At 45.8% G+C, this 14,566-nt stretch overlaps 1 protein-coding gene across 6 annotated transcripts in view; it reads left to right on the top strand.

Moving 5' to 3' along the window:
• LOC121536827 (RNA-binding motif, single-stranded-interacting protein 1-like) overlaps positions 1 to 14,566 on the top strand; it is a 47,172-nt gene that overhangs the window by 27,493 nt on the left and 5,113 nt on the right. For 3 of the 6 annotated variants that reach the window (XM_041844407.1, XM_041844406.1, XM_041844410.2), the window contains exons 4-13: positions 1,183 to 1,280; positions 5,088 to 5,245; positions 6,071 to 6,150; positions 8,866 to 8,981; positions 10,933 to 10,982; positions 11,168 to 11,255; positions 11,703 to 11,753; positions 13,120 to 13,230; positions 13,514 to 13,591; positions 13,910 to 13,988. In XM_041844407.1, the coding sequence (XP_041700341.1) occupies positions 1,183 to 1,280; positions 5,088 to 5,245; positions 6,071 to 6,150; positions 8,866 to 8,981; positions 10,933 to 10,982; positions 11,168 to 11,255; positions 11,703 to 11,753; positions 13,120 to 13,230; positions 13,514 to 13,591; positions 13,910 to 13,981 (902 nt within the window). In that variant the 3' untranslated portion in view covers positions 13,982 to 13,988. The remainder of the gene's footprint in view (positions 1 to 1,182; positions 1,281 to 5,087; positions 5,246 to 6,070; positions 6,151 to 8,865; positions 8,982 to 10,932; positions 10,983 to 11,167; positions 11,256 to 11,702; positions 11,754 to 13,119; positions 13,231 to 13,513; positions 13,592 to 13,909; positions 13,989 to 14,566) is intronic. The other 3 variants (XM_041844408.1, XM_041844411.2, XM_041844412.2) reach the window with 3 other exon arrangements.

Genomic DNA, 14,566 nt, shown 5'->3' with positions numbered 1-14,566 from the left:
TTAGGGTTAAGTGCCTTGCTTAAGGGCACATCGACAGATTTTTCACCTAGTCGGCTCGGGGATTAGAACCAGCGACCTTTCGGTTACTGGCACAACGCTCTTACCCACTAAGCTACCTGCCGCCGCATTAGACGACCAGGTGTTGGGTAAAGCTGAAAATTTGACTTATCAGAGAAGATGACCTTACTCCAGTCCTCTACGGTCCAATCCTTATGGTCTTTTGCAAACCTCAGCCTGGCTCTTCTTTGCTTCTCATTGATGAAGGGCTTTTTTCTAGCTTTGCACGACTTCAGCCCTGCCCCTGGGAGCCTGTTTCGAACCGTCCTCGCTGTGCACTTCACCCCAGCTGCCGTTTGCCATTATTTTTGTAGGTCACTTGATGTCATCCTACGGTTGAGTGACATTTGAATGAGTTGGCGGTCATCCCGGTCAGTAGAGAGTCGTTTTCGCCCTCTGCCAGTCTGTAGCTTTGTTGTCCCCAATGTCTGCTGCTTGACCTTGTTCTTATGAACCGCCGTCTTTGAAATTTTAAGGATGGAAGCAACCTGACGCTCACTGTATCCCTCTGCCAGTAAAGCCAGAATTGAACCCTTCTTTTCCTCACTCAAAACTTTCCTTTTCAACTCTTTTGGCATGGTCAATAGTTATTCTTTGATTAATATTACATTTGAGGTACAATTCGCACTGTTTTTGCCATCCAGCTGGTCCTATTGCAAGAGGATAGTGATGACCACAGCAGTGGTTTTTATACTTTTCCTCGTTAAATAAGATTTGGTTTATGTGATCACCTAATCAGTACCTAATTCAGTAGAATGAGGTGTGCCTGTGTTGGAATTCAACAGACACTGGAATGGAATGGCTGTCATACATGTAGAGATGCTGATTTAAGAAAAATTTGCAGTGGTCTTTTAATTTTTTCCACAGCTATATATATATATATATATATATATATATATATATATATATATATATATATATATATATATATATATATATATATATATATATATATATATATATTGAGAGAGAGAGAGAGAGAGGAGAGAGAGAGAGAAATGTAGTGAAGTACTTTTGACCAGGGCCCGTAATTGTTATACTGTTAATTGCATTGCCAACTGAATGATGAATTAGGATGGTTGTCTTTCCAGGTAGGCTTGACTGGTGTGGTGTTCTGTCCCTCAGGTTACGGCTTTGTGGACTTTGACAGCCCTGCTGCAGCTCAGAAAGCCGTCACTGCCCTGAAGACCAGCGGGGTCCAAGCCCAGATGGCTAAGGTGAGGGTATGCTTGCAGTCTATTCCTATTCTCACAAACACCTGACAATACACAATCTCCAATGGATTTGGGTATTCCATTTATAGGCAGCAAAAACCTGACCCACCCAGCATTACTTAGATGGATAGGCATCTCCCTGCCAGGGGTGCATGTGTACCTCTCGAGTTTGTCTGCAGCCCCCCTGTGACTCTGTGGTCACTGTGCAGTAACATGAGCCCATAGTAGTGTGTGTGTGCGTGCTTGCTTGTGTGTGTTTGTGTTAGTGCTCTTGCGTTCGTGTGTGTGTTCTTGCCTTTGTGTGTGTGTGTGTGTGTGTGAGCTCTTGAGTTTGTGTGTGTGTGCTTGCGTGTGTGTGTGTGGTGGTGGTGTGCTTGACAGTTCCTAAAAGTATCCTGTCACACACTTTGGAGGGGCTCCAGGAGTGAGTGGCACCGATAGGCAGACTGTTGGGTGGAGAGAACAGGCTGGTGATACTCTGCGATGACAACAGGGTGACGTGCTGGAGCAGGAATTGCCCCTGGGGACGTGTGTCTAAGCCTCAGCAGGAGCAGAGAGGACTCAGTGTGTCCTTTCTAAAGGAGGCTCATAGGACAGACTGTGTCCTAAATGACAGCCTATTCCCTATTTAGTGCACTAGGGCCCTGGTCAAAAGTTGTCCACTATATAGGGAATAGGGTGCCTTTTGGGACGCATGCAGTGTGTCCTTTCTAAAGGAGGCTCATCTTGTCTGTTCAAAGGGCTCATTTACACTAGCCTTTCCAAACCCGGTTCCGGCCAACTAGGTTTTGCAAGCACAACCAACCAAGGCACAAATTGTTGGGAAATACAGTATCTTCTCCTGTTTTCTCGCTCCACATCCAAAGAAGATGTAAATGTCAATGAACGGTGTTCCAGGTTTAGAAAGTCTTAATGGGTTCAAAGCGCAGACTGGCACTGAGACAAGTTTGAGCCCCTTGGCTTTAGGCAGGACAGGTGAAGGCTGCTTTTTGACACAATGCCGAATATTCTTGTCTCACAGACTCTTAGCTCTAAAATTACTGGACAATGATTCACATGTGCTTGTGTAAACATATATGTTTACAGTGTAAGAAAGTAAAGTGTATAAATTAGATGAGCCATTAGGTTCTCTCTCAAGCTTCCTGGAAGTATTGCTGTGGAAATTTGGAGGCAAAAGAGGATAAAAGTAATGTGAAACTTTGAATAAGACGAGGTGGTGAAGACGGATATTAGTTTGAGAAGCATGAGTCATGAGCCTTGCATTTTGCGTGTAACCGATCTAGCTTGCTGCAGCATTACTCACTGAAGGCACACCAACTTGTGTCACTTTAAAAGGCCTGACTAACTAGACAGTCTGTAATGAAAGGGTTATAAGCAGCATACATGTAGCAAGTTTGTCCTGTTATAGAAGTCCTTTGAAAGTCCTATGTGTCAGGCAGACTGAGCTCAGTAAAGCATTACTGGAGTGTTTTGAGACCAGTTTCTGGTGTGAGTCAATTGGGCAGAGAATTCACATTGTCAGTCTTCAAAGGGGCAGCAGGGGCTGTAATAACTTTGAACAAGGTAGTTTACATTCTTGGACAGAAGAAAGGGATGTAAATAATTTGGAGGTTGCCGTGGCAACCGAGCCAGTTAAAGTTGTGGAAATCAGGCCCGCAAAGCCTAAACAAGAATCCTCAAAATCCGCCGCTTCTTGACATGCCTCTGTGCACCTATTTAACTTTTAATAAAAATAAAGCTTTTTTTGTGAGGAATGCCTATATTTAATCTAGGCATTGTTCAAGGTAAAGGCCATTTAAAAGTCAGAGCCTTTTCAGTTAACTTTTTCTCATTATTACCAGGGCTTGCTTGGGCTTAATGGACTCCCCAAACAAAGGTATTTTCTCTCTGCCCGGGAAACATTCAATAGGCATTCACTCATTATTTTTTCAAAGGCAGGTGGGTGGGAAGTCAGCAGATGAGGGTTTCCTGTTGAAAATGCTCTCCCAGTGTGATTACCGCCTAGATATGTTCCTTTTCCTAGATGGATTGCATACTTATATTCTCACATTCTAACATTTTACAGAAGGAGTCCAATATAACATAATAATGATACAATGTGTCTGTATCATAATATTGTAAGTGCATAAACTTGTTTAGGATGACGTGAACATCCCCTAGTAATGACAGATGAGTGAGGTCTACTTTCCTACTGATTTTGGACATGAACAGATGACCATAATAATAACCCTGTGGCCTAAGCACAGCATTTGGAGGGACTCCCTCTCCGGCTAGACAAGCAATTGCCACGCCACCCTTCCCCTCCTCCTCCCATCAGCCGCCACTGGCCCTCCTAACCTGCTGCCTAAGTTCTCCTAAACCTGCTACGAAAAGTCAATTTTGACAAAAGCTGTATCCCTTCTAGACATAACCCTCAATGAGCACGCCTCAGTCACATTGCTTGTTTTGCTGGTGACCCCATTCACTGCTGCACAAACAGATGTCTTATTTCACTGCCAAATTTCGGGTCCCTACATTTTAAGAGCCACTTCACACGCACAGAAATACTTTTTTCTCTCTAATTTCTGTCAGATGATGGCGGAGTTAGGAGTGAGTCGGGGCTTATACTAAGAGAACTCCTATTCGGGATGACTCACGGGTAAACCATGTGGTAATTATCCTACACTCATTCCTCCCTTTGATCCACTGAATACATTACGAGTGAAATTCCCTGTGGAATACAGGTTGTGTGTTGACTAAGTTAGTTTGATTTTCCATCTATCATATATTCCATACTTCCTGTGTTTTAACACATAATGTAGGCAGCCTGCTATCCTGAATGGATATCTGTGGCTTATTCAATATATATATTTTTAAAGGTCATTTAACTGGATGAATGCTTCACCATTACCCTTTAGGGAAGCCATAAAGGATAAAATGGTAAGGCAGTCTTTTTGCCCTTGAATATAATTTGTGTGTGTGAGAGCAGGGAGGATTGTTGCTGATGGCTACCCTTTCTTTCCATTCTAGAGAGCTCTTTAGAGTTATTAGAGCAGCACACCCACCCTGGAGCTGCTGAGTGCTGAAACACACTCCTCCCTTCCTCCATCCATCCCTCCCTCAACTCCTTACCAATCCCTCTGATTGAACACCTCCACTGGGTGCTTTGCTCTGCTGTTCTGTTCAGTGTGGGGCCAATTCATTGTTCCTAATAGTTGGGTGTAAATGTTTCTGTCAGCGTTATACCTTAGTAATCCAATCCAGTGTGTTAGGCTGGGTACAGAATGCGGCAGGACGCTGATGAATATTAATGGTGAGCGGCTGCTACCCGGGGACCCATAGCTATGTCTTATATTTCTGCTGATGCTATTGAAATACAGGAAGAAATCAGCTGATGTGGGTCTCAACCAGCCGTGGGCTGCATGCAAATCACTATTCATGGTGACCCTTTATTAGCTAAAAACCCAGGCAGACAAAGACAGCAGAGGTAGAGAGAGACATCATGGCCAGGGTTAACCCCTGTCAAAGCGATCTCAGACTGTGTGTCCCAAATGGCACCCTATTCCCTATACAGTGCACTACGTTTGACCAGAGCTCTATGGGCCCTGGTCAAGGGCTCTGGACAAACGTAGTGCACTATATTGGGAATAGAGTGCATTTTGGGACACAGACAGAGAGTAGGAATTATTCAAGGGATATGACTGCCGTGCCTGAAAGTGAAATTGATGCCAATGAAGAGATGGAGTTGAAATGTTTGAGGTGTTTTTCCAGGTTGTGTCAAGATTGTTCTTAAGTGTCTTAACATGTCAATGCTTCCTGTCTTTTATCACCACGCAGCAACAAGAACAAGACCCCACCAACCTGTATATCTCAAACCTGCCGCTGTCGATGGACGAGCAGGAGCTTGAGACCATGCTCAAGCCCTTTGGCCAGGTCATCTCTACCCGAATACTGAGGGACTCCAATGGAGCCAGTAGAGGGGTGGGCTTTGCAAGGTCAGCCACTAGTAGTAGAATGAACAGGCGCCACAACCCAACATTCATGAATGGCATTTTTATTCACATGACTGAAATTGATAGCCTAAATGCCAGTCCATTTGTGCTATCACGCCAACTCCTTGTCATTCATTGTCGTGCAAAACCAATGTTTGGCTTGGCAAGGATAGCAATGGAGTTTACAAGAGCACAAACAGATCAGGCTAAACATTTATTATCATGTAATCAAAATTCCCAACTGCATTGCTTGATTATAGCCCATTCATTTGCAGTGAGGAGCTATTGTATTTCCACTTTTCCCCAGAGAGAATGAGTGAACACACTTTGGTTAGACGTGGATTTTAATGGACGATGAAGAGTTAATGTATTGAAGTGCCTGTTGAAGATCAGTTTCGTTATGACTGGGGTGGTGTAATTATAGTGTTAACGTGGACCGCCGCCTTTCATGCTCACATAACAGGACACTTGACTGACTAACCTGAAAGGGAGGCCAAGCCCTTGATTCACAAAGCAGAAACACAATATTCTGTCTGTCTATGAGAGGGTGTGTGGTCAAGTCTCTGCCTGCATGCATGTTACCCCAGATCCAGAGCAGAGATATATTTACTATATTACATTTCTATATGAATATATATTAACCTCAAGTACACTCTAGGACCTGCAACCAAGATTAAAGCCCAGGATATTGATCCATTTAAAAAACATTTATTGGAAAGTCTACATTTATATTCAGTCTAAAACATAAAGCACTGTAGGATGCCACCATGTGATTCTGCAGTATATATAATGAAATTGATTTAACTTCTCATCTCCTGCGTATTTCAGGATGGAGTCGACAGAGAAATGTGATTCAGTTATCTCTCACTTCAACGGGAAGTTTATTAAGACACCACCTGGAGTTGCTGGTAAGAGACCGATTTCTACCAACCAATTATTTTTCACTCTTTCATCAGCTGCACTGGCTCTCAAGTGTTAGCTCTTTTATTAAACAGCTTCAAATTACAGTAAAAGATGGATTGCCTATTGGTTCATTGGGATGTGAACCAATACAGTGAGTGGTCAAGCAGCAGATCTGTGGTCCCTTCAGGAGGTTGGGTCTGTGTCCAAAATGGCATCCTTTTCCTTATATAGTGCACTACTGTTGACCAGGGCCCTAGTGCCATAGACCCTCTACTAAGAGGCAGAGTGCCTTCTGTGGCTGGAGAGCTGCGTTCTTTCCCAGTCTAAGCTATTTAATTGGATTAATCGACTGAAATAGTGTCCTCTGGCCCTGCCGCCTTTAGTAAAGGACAGGGATTACAGGGCCACAGCTGTCAAATGAGATGTCCTGTGTTTCTCAGCCGGGCTAAAAGCCCACTCCCAGGCTCAGTTAGCTGCCTGATTGACTGTACAGTAACATTTACATTTTAGTCATTTAGCAGATGCTCTTATCCAGAGCGACTTACAGGAGCAATTGGGGTTAAGTGCCTTGCTTAAGGGCACATGGACAGATTTTTCACCTAGTCTACCTAGGGATTCGAACCAGCGACTTTTCGGTTACTGGCCCAACACTCTTAACCACTAGGCTACCTGCCTCCCCCTTTGTCCCCTCTCTCTCCCTTTGTCCCCTCTCTCTCCCTTTGTCTCCTCTCTCTCCCTTTGTCCCCTCTCTCTCCCTTTGTCCCCCCTCTCTCCCTTTGTCTCCTCTCTCTCCCTTTGTCCCCTCTCTCTCCCTTTGTCCCCCCTCTCTCCCTTTGTCCCCACTCTCTCCCTTTGTCTCCTCTCTCTCTCTTTGTCCCCCCTCTCTCCCTTTGTCCCCCCTCTCTCCCTTTGTCTCCTCTCTCTCCCTTTGTCCCCTTCTCTCCCTTTGTCCCCCTCTCTCCCTTTGTCTCCTCTCTCTCCCTTTGTCCCCTCTCTCTCCCTTTGTCTCCACTCTCTCCCTTTGTCCCCTCTCTCTCCCTTTGTCCCCCCTCTCTCCCTTTGTCTCCTCTCTCTCCCTTTGTCCCCTCTCTCTCCCTTTGTCCCCTCTCTCTCCCTTTGTCCCCTCTCTCTCCCTTTGTCCCCTCTCTCTCCCTTTGTCCCCTCTCTCTCCCTTTGTCTCCTCTCTCTCCCTTTGTCTCCTCTCTCTCCCTTTGTCCCCTCTCTCTCCCTTTGTCCCCTCTCTCTCCCTTTGTCCCTCTCTCTCCCTTTGTCTCCTCTCTCCCTTTGTCCCCTCTCTCTCCCTTTGTCTCCTCTCTCTCCCTTTGTCCCCTCTCTCTCCCTTTGTCTCCACTCTCTCCCTTTGTCTCCTCTCTCTCCCTTTGTCCCCTCTCTCTCCCTTTGTCTCCTCTCTCTCCCTTTGTCTCCTCTCTCCTCCCTTTGTCTCCTCTCTCTCCCTTTGTCCCCTCTCTCCCTTTGTCCCCCTCTCTCCCTTTGTCTCCTCCTCTCTCCTTTGTCCCCTCTCTCTCCCTTTGTCCCCTCTCTCTCCCCTTTGTCCCCCCCTCTCTCCCTTTGTCCCCTCTCTCTCCCTTTGTCCCCTCTCTCCCCTTTGTCTCCTCTCTCTCCCTTTGTCCCCCTCTCTCTCCCTTTGTCTCCTCTCTCTCCCTTTGTCCCCTCTCTCTCTCCTTTGTCTCCCTTTGTCCCTCTCTCTCACCTTTGTCTCCCTCTCTCTCCCTTTGTCCCCTCTCTCTCCCTTTGTCCCCCTCTCTCTCCCTTTGTCTCCTCTCTCTCCCTTTGTCCCCCTCTCTCCCCCTTTGTCCCCTCTCTCTCCTTTGTCCCCTTTCTCTCTCCCTTTGTCCCCTCTCTCTCCCCTTTCCCTCTCTCCTTTGTCCCCCTCTCTCCCTTTGTCCCCTCTCTCTCCTTTGTCCCCTCTCTCTCCCTTTGTCCCCCCTCTCTCCCTTTGTCTCCTCTCTCTCCCTTTGTCCCCTCTCTCTCCCTTTGTCCCCTCTCTCTCCCTTTGTCTCCTCTCTCTCCCTTTGTCTCCTCTCTCTCCCCCTTTGTCCCCCCTCCCTCACCCTTTGTCCCCTCTCACTCCCTTTGTCCCCCTCTCTCTCCCTTTGTCCCCCTCTCTCCCCCTTTGTCCCCCCTCTCTCTTCCTTTGTCCCCCCTCTCTCCCTTTGTCCCCTCTCTCTCCCTTTGTCCCCTCTCTCTCCCTTTGTCTCCTCTCTCTCCCCCTTTGTCCCCCCTCTCTCTCCCTTTGTCTCCTCTCTCTCCCTTTGTCCCCCATCTCTCTCCCTTTTCCCTTCTCTCTCCCTTTGTCCCCCCTCCCTCACCCTTTGTCCCCTCTCACTCCCTTTGTCCCCCTCTCTCTCCCTTTGTCCCCCCTCTCTCCCCCTTTGTCCCCCCTCTCTCTTCCTTTGTCCCCCCTCTCTCCCTTTGTCCCCTCTCTCTCCCTTTGTCCCCTCTCTCTCCCTTTGTCCCCTCTCTCTCCCCCTTTGTCCCCCCTCCCTCACCCTTTGTCCCCTCTCACTCCCTTTGTCCCCCTCTCTCTCCCTTTGTCCCCCCTCTCTCCCCCTTTGTCCCCCCTCTCTCCCCCTTTGTCCCCCCTCTCTCTCCCTTTGTCTCCTCTCTCTCCCTTTGTCCCCTCTCTCTCCCTTTGTCACCTCTCTCTCCCTTTGTCCCCCCCTCTCTCTCTCGCTCTCTCACTTTCTCTTTCTCTCCAGTGCCACTGGAGCCCTTGCTGTGTAAGTTTGCTGACGGCGGGCAGAAAAAGAGGCAGAGCCAGTATAAATATGTGCAGAACGGCCGTGCGTGGGCTAGAGACGGCGATGCAAGACTGGTGAGTGCTGCTGCCCTTTCGTTTCAGTATGCATGTTGGATGGAGTGGGATTACTGTACATGGAAGAGCACATCTATAGGAAGGGTGTTCAGACAGGAGAACTCACACAAAGGCTATGTGTTTGTATGTGTAAAAACAGTCTAGTTCCAATTTTAATAAACATACGTCAAGGTTCAATCTTATACCTAAAACTCTGACAGAGTTATGAGGTGTAAATACAGTAATTAGTCTACATACAGTGGGGAAAAAAAGTATTTAGTCAGCCACCAAGTGTGCAAGTTCTCCCACTTAAAAAGATGAGAGAGGCCTGTAATTTTCATCATAGGTACACGTCAACTATGACAGACAAAATGAGAAAAAAAAATCCAGAAAATCATATTGTAGGATTTTTAATGAATTTATTTGCAAATTATGGTGGAAAATAAGTATTTGGTCAATAACAAAAGTTTCTCAATACTTTGTTATATACCCTTTGTTGGCAATGACACAGGTCAAACGTTTTCTGTAAGTCTTCACAAGGTTTTCACACACTGTTGCTGGTATTTTGGCCCATTCCTCCATGCAGATCTCCTCTAGAGCAGTGATGTTTTGGGGCTGTCGCTGGGCAACACGGACTTTCAACTCCCTCCAAAGATTTTCTATGGGGTTGAGATCTGGAGACTGGCTAGGCCACTCCAGGACCTTGAAATGCTTCTTACGAAGCCACTCCTTCGTTGCCCGGCGGTGTGTTTGGGATCATTGTCATGCTGAAAGACCCAGCCACGTTTCATCTTCAATGCCCTTGCTGATGGAAGGAGGTTTTCACTCAAAATCTCACGATACATGGCCCCATTCATTCTTTCCTTTACACGGATCAGTCGTCCTGGTCCCTTTGCAGAAAAACAGCCCCAAAGCATGATGTTTCCACCCCCATGCTTTACAGTAGGTATGGTGTTCTTTGGATGCAACTCAGCATTCTTTGTCCTCCAAACACGACGAGTTGAGTTTTTACCAAAAAGTTATATTTTGGTTTCATCTGACCATATGACATTCTCCCAATCCTCTTCTGGATCATCCAAATGCACTCTAGCAAACTTCAGACGGGCCTGGACATGTACTGGCTTAAGCAGGGGGACACGTCTGGCACTGCAGGATTTGAGTCCCTGGCGGTGTAGTGTGTTACTGATGGAAGTATTTGTTACTTTGGTCCCAGCTCTCTGCAGGTCATTCACTAGGTCCCCCCGTGTGGTTCTGGTATTTTTGCTCACCGTTCTTGTGATCATTTTGACCCCACGGGGTGAGATCATGCGTGGAGCCCCAGATCGAGGGAGATTATCAGTGGTCTTGTATGTCTTCCATTTCCTAATAATTGCTCCCACAGTTGATTTCTTCAAACCAAGCTGCTTACCTATTGCAGATTCAGTCTTCCCAGCCTGGTGCAGGTCTACAATTTTGTTTCTGGTGTCCTTTGACAGCTCTTTGGTCTTGGCCATAGTGGAGTTTGGAGTGTGACTGTTTGAGGTTGTGGACAGGTGTCTTTTATACTGATAGAAAGTTCAAACAGGTGCCATTAATACAGGTAACGAGTGGAGGACAGAGGAGCCTCTTAAAGAAGAAGTTACAGGTCTGTGAGAGCCAGAAATCTTGCTTGTTTGTAGGTGACCAAATACTTATTTTCCACCATAATTTGCAAATAAATTCATAAAAAATCCTACAATGTGATTTTCAGGATTTTCTTTTCTCAATTTGTCTGTCATAGTTGACGTGTACCTATGATGAATATTACAGGCCTCTCTCATCTTTTTAAGTGGGAGAACTTGCACAATTTGTGGCTGACTAAATACTTTTTTTCCCCACTGTAGGTGTCAAGGGGAGATTTGTTTAAGGCTAATGTGACTGTTTGTGTGGGTTGCCCCAGGGTATGGGTTAGCTTGTCTCATTTTAGCTCTCTTGTTCATTTCTATGTCCCCAGGCTGGAATGACCCTCACATACGACACCACCACAGCGGCAATGCAAAACGGGTAAGAGCCACCGAAACAAATCCCCTGTGTTCATAATGCAATTTTTTATTATGTCAATTCAGCATTTACTTATTTTTTTTTTTTTTTGGGGGGGGGGTAAACTGTGAGTAAGGAATCAATCAAATCAAAGGCATATTATTTTGTGGTGCGTAGGACTTTATAAACGTTTGAATTTCCCTCTACAGATTTTATGCGTCTCCATACAGCATCGGAAACAGGATGATTGCTCAAACGTCCATGTCTCCATATCTCTCACCTATCTCCACGTACCAGGTTGGCATCTACCTCATTCAATTGATATGGATGGATGGGTTTGCATGACTGAGTAGCATTACTGTTCTACACACCCACAATACACACTTTATGTAATTGACCAGGTCTGTATGTATGTATTAACCTTATATAACACTTATCTTTGAGGGCTCTCCTTAGAGGTTTGGGGCTGGGGCTGTGAGAGGTCACTATGGCCTTACTCCCTGGACTGTGTCCCAAATGGCACCCTATCCCCTGTATAGTGCACTAATTTTGTACTTTTGACCAGAGCCCTATAGGTACTGGTCAAAAGTACTGCACAAGTAGTGCACTTTATAGGGAATAGGGTGCCATTTGGGACGCATCCTGTAGTGCTGAGCCAAACCGAGAGGCATGTGAGCTCCTGAAATAGCTCCTGCCCTGTGCCCTGTGCCAGTGTGTTTACAGAGTGAATGTGTGATGTTCCAGGTACAGAATCCCTCCTGGGTTACCCACCAGCCCTACATCATGCAGCACCCAGTAAGACCAAATAAACAACCTTACTTGACTCTCTCTTTCACTCCCCCTGCTTCTTTTTCTCATCATCTCCTGTCCTCATTTTCTTCCCTCACCTTGGAATGTAATGTTTCTCCTCTCCTTCTCTTCTCTCCTTCCCTTCTCTCCTCTCTCTTCTTTTCTTTCTTACTCTGGGCAGGTGTAGATCAGCTGTATGCAGATGTTCCCTTTGCTCTATGTTTAGAAAAGAGGAGAAACAGGGAGGTGAAAAGTAAGATGGATGGTAGTGAGGCCACACATACAGGGTGTGACTGGGCTCTCTGGGATTTACTGGCACTACGGTGAAATACTGCCTGGCTCTCTTGGTGATGCTCACCACAAGCACTCACCACACAACAAGTTGGAAGCGCTTCAAACATCTTGTGTTTGATGAGTGATTCCATTTGTATTTCCTAACAGATGGTAGGGAGCTGAGTAATTGTTGTTCTGTACAGTAAAGTAGTACCTGCTTTTACAAGGAAATAGTGGTTCCCAGTGGGTGTTTTAATTACAAATACTCCAATTTGCCTCTAGCTTGCTCAGTGATAATAACCCAAGATTGTCAGTGGTTGCTTCCCAATTGCACCCTATTCCCTATGTAGTGCCTACACCTCTGGTCAAAGGTTGTGCACTATATACAGAATAGAGTGCCATTTGGGATGCATCCAGTGACTTCTAAAGTCAGTGTGGCCAGCTACCTTGTAATGTGGATATAGGATATGAAGTCTGACGCACTGAGCTCAGTTGATCTCCCTCTCGGTCTGAAACCTAACAGAGGGCATGCCCTTGTGGAATGATACATGATTCAGGAAGGGAAGGGTTTAATCTAGGTATTATTCTAACCCTCTCCAGCTCCACCTATCTGCCCTGACTAGTTCCAGACACTTAACAGGAAGGCTGCGTCTTAAATGGCACCCTATTCCCTTTTCAGTGGACTACTTTTGACCAGGTTCCATAGGGCTCTTGTCAAAAGTAGTGCACTACGTGGGCCCTGTGTAGCTCAGTTGGTAGTGCATGGCGCTTGCAACGCCAGGGTTGTGGGTTCGATTCCCACGGGGGGCCAGTATGAAAATGTGTGCACTCACTAACTGTAAGTCGCTTTGGATAAGAGCGTATGCTAAATGACTAAAATGTAAAATGAAATAGGGTGCCATTCTGGACGCACCTGAGGTCTGTCCTTCTTTCTCTCTTACACTGTCTCTCACTCCTCTGTTTCTGCCATTTTGATATTGCATGATATTCGTGGATGTGTGTAGCATTTACTTATTATAAGTACAAAGAAATATAGGATCCATGAATGTCTGTGTGCCTCTGCTATCGTGCTCTCATCCTCTTACACTCTCTGCCCCAGGGAGCGGTGATATCGCCCTCTATGGACCATACTATGTCACTACAGCCTACATCCATGATGAGCCCTCTCACTCAGCAGATGAGTCATCTCTCCATGGGAAGCACAGGAACGGTGAGAGATCTGGGGTCGCAGGGTCAAATACCTCTAAACTGTGTTCATGTGTTGTATAATTAGAGCAAAGGCTGTTTGTATCAAGCGTCTCAGAGTAGGAGTGCTGATCTAGGATCAGTTTAGCATTTTTTAGATCATAGGAGAGACCTGATCCTAGACCAGTGCTCCTACTCTGAGACACTCGCATACAGCCCCAGAAGTACATTTGATGTCGGAATCTGTATTGTATATAGTGCAATTTAGATGGATTTATGCTAACACAGTTCTGTCCTTCCTTGTGCAGTACATGGCTGCAAACTCTATGCAAGGAGCCTATATTCCCCAGTACACACACATGCAGACTGCAAATGTTCCAGTGGAGGTTTGAGATTAATTTACTATTTATTAATCCTATTTTATGCTGTCCTGTACCTTAGCTGTACCTATAGGGCCGGTTTACCAGACACAGATTAGGCCTAGTTCTGGACTCAAAAGTTATTTCAATGGAGAATCTCCATTAAGAATGATTTTTAGTCCAGGACTAGGTCTGTGAAACAAGGCCCATAAGATTTTAGCCATACTTACGACTTGGATGTTTATAGATGCTAGATAAAAGAGATAATTCACATAGATAACCATTGATGTATTTATAGATGCTAAACTGCTGTTGAGCCTTATCCAGTCTTAATTTTCCTTCCAGGACAACAGTCAGCAACAACAGGTGGAGTCATCCGGTGATCATTCCCCATACACCTACCAACAAACCAAGTAATACGGAGGTACAGTCAGTGTGGGATCTTTTTCATATGTCATACATGGGGTGCATCTCAAATGGCACCCTATTCCCTATATAGTGCACGAGTACAGAACTTAGTGCACTATATAGGGAATATGGTGCCATTTGGGACCATGGTCTTCAGGCTAGCCTGTATGGTTGTGTGTAGATGTTTTATATTATAAAATGGATTGTTTGGATCCTGGATCCTGGATGCTGATTGGTTGATAGCATGGAGTTATTCACCACAATCCCCGGGTATTGCCTGTTAACAGTTCCATGTAAATTGTCAATGCGCATCCACTGTGCCACAGCCCAGCTAGGCCATTCATAAACGTAATCTCCCCTGGAAAAAAGCATTAAGACATTATGGTCCCATGTGGCTCAGTTGGTAGAGCATGGCGCTTGCAACGCCAGGCTTGTGGGTTTGATTCCCACGGGGAACCAGTACAAAAATTTATGCACTCCTTACTGTAAGTCGCTCTGGATAAGAGCATCTGCTAAATGACTAAAATGTAAATTTCCCCATGCTTGTAAGTCTAGCATGAGGTTTGCAACATTGGGGGTTTGTCTAAACTTTGC

The sequence above is a fragment of the Coregonus clupeaformis genome, chromosome 23, assembly GCF_020615455.1.
Source record: "Coregonus clupeaformis isolate EN_2021a chromosome 23, ASM2061545v1, whole genome shotgun sequence".
In the NCBI taxonomy this organism is placed as follows: Eukaryota; Metazoa; Chordata; class Actinopteri; order Salmoniformes; family Salmonidae; genus Coregonus; species Coregonus clupeaformis.
The sequence above is the reverse complement of the archived record's forward strand: the minus strand, read 5'-3'. Positions and strand labels throughout refer to the sequence as shown.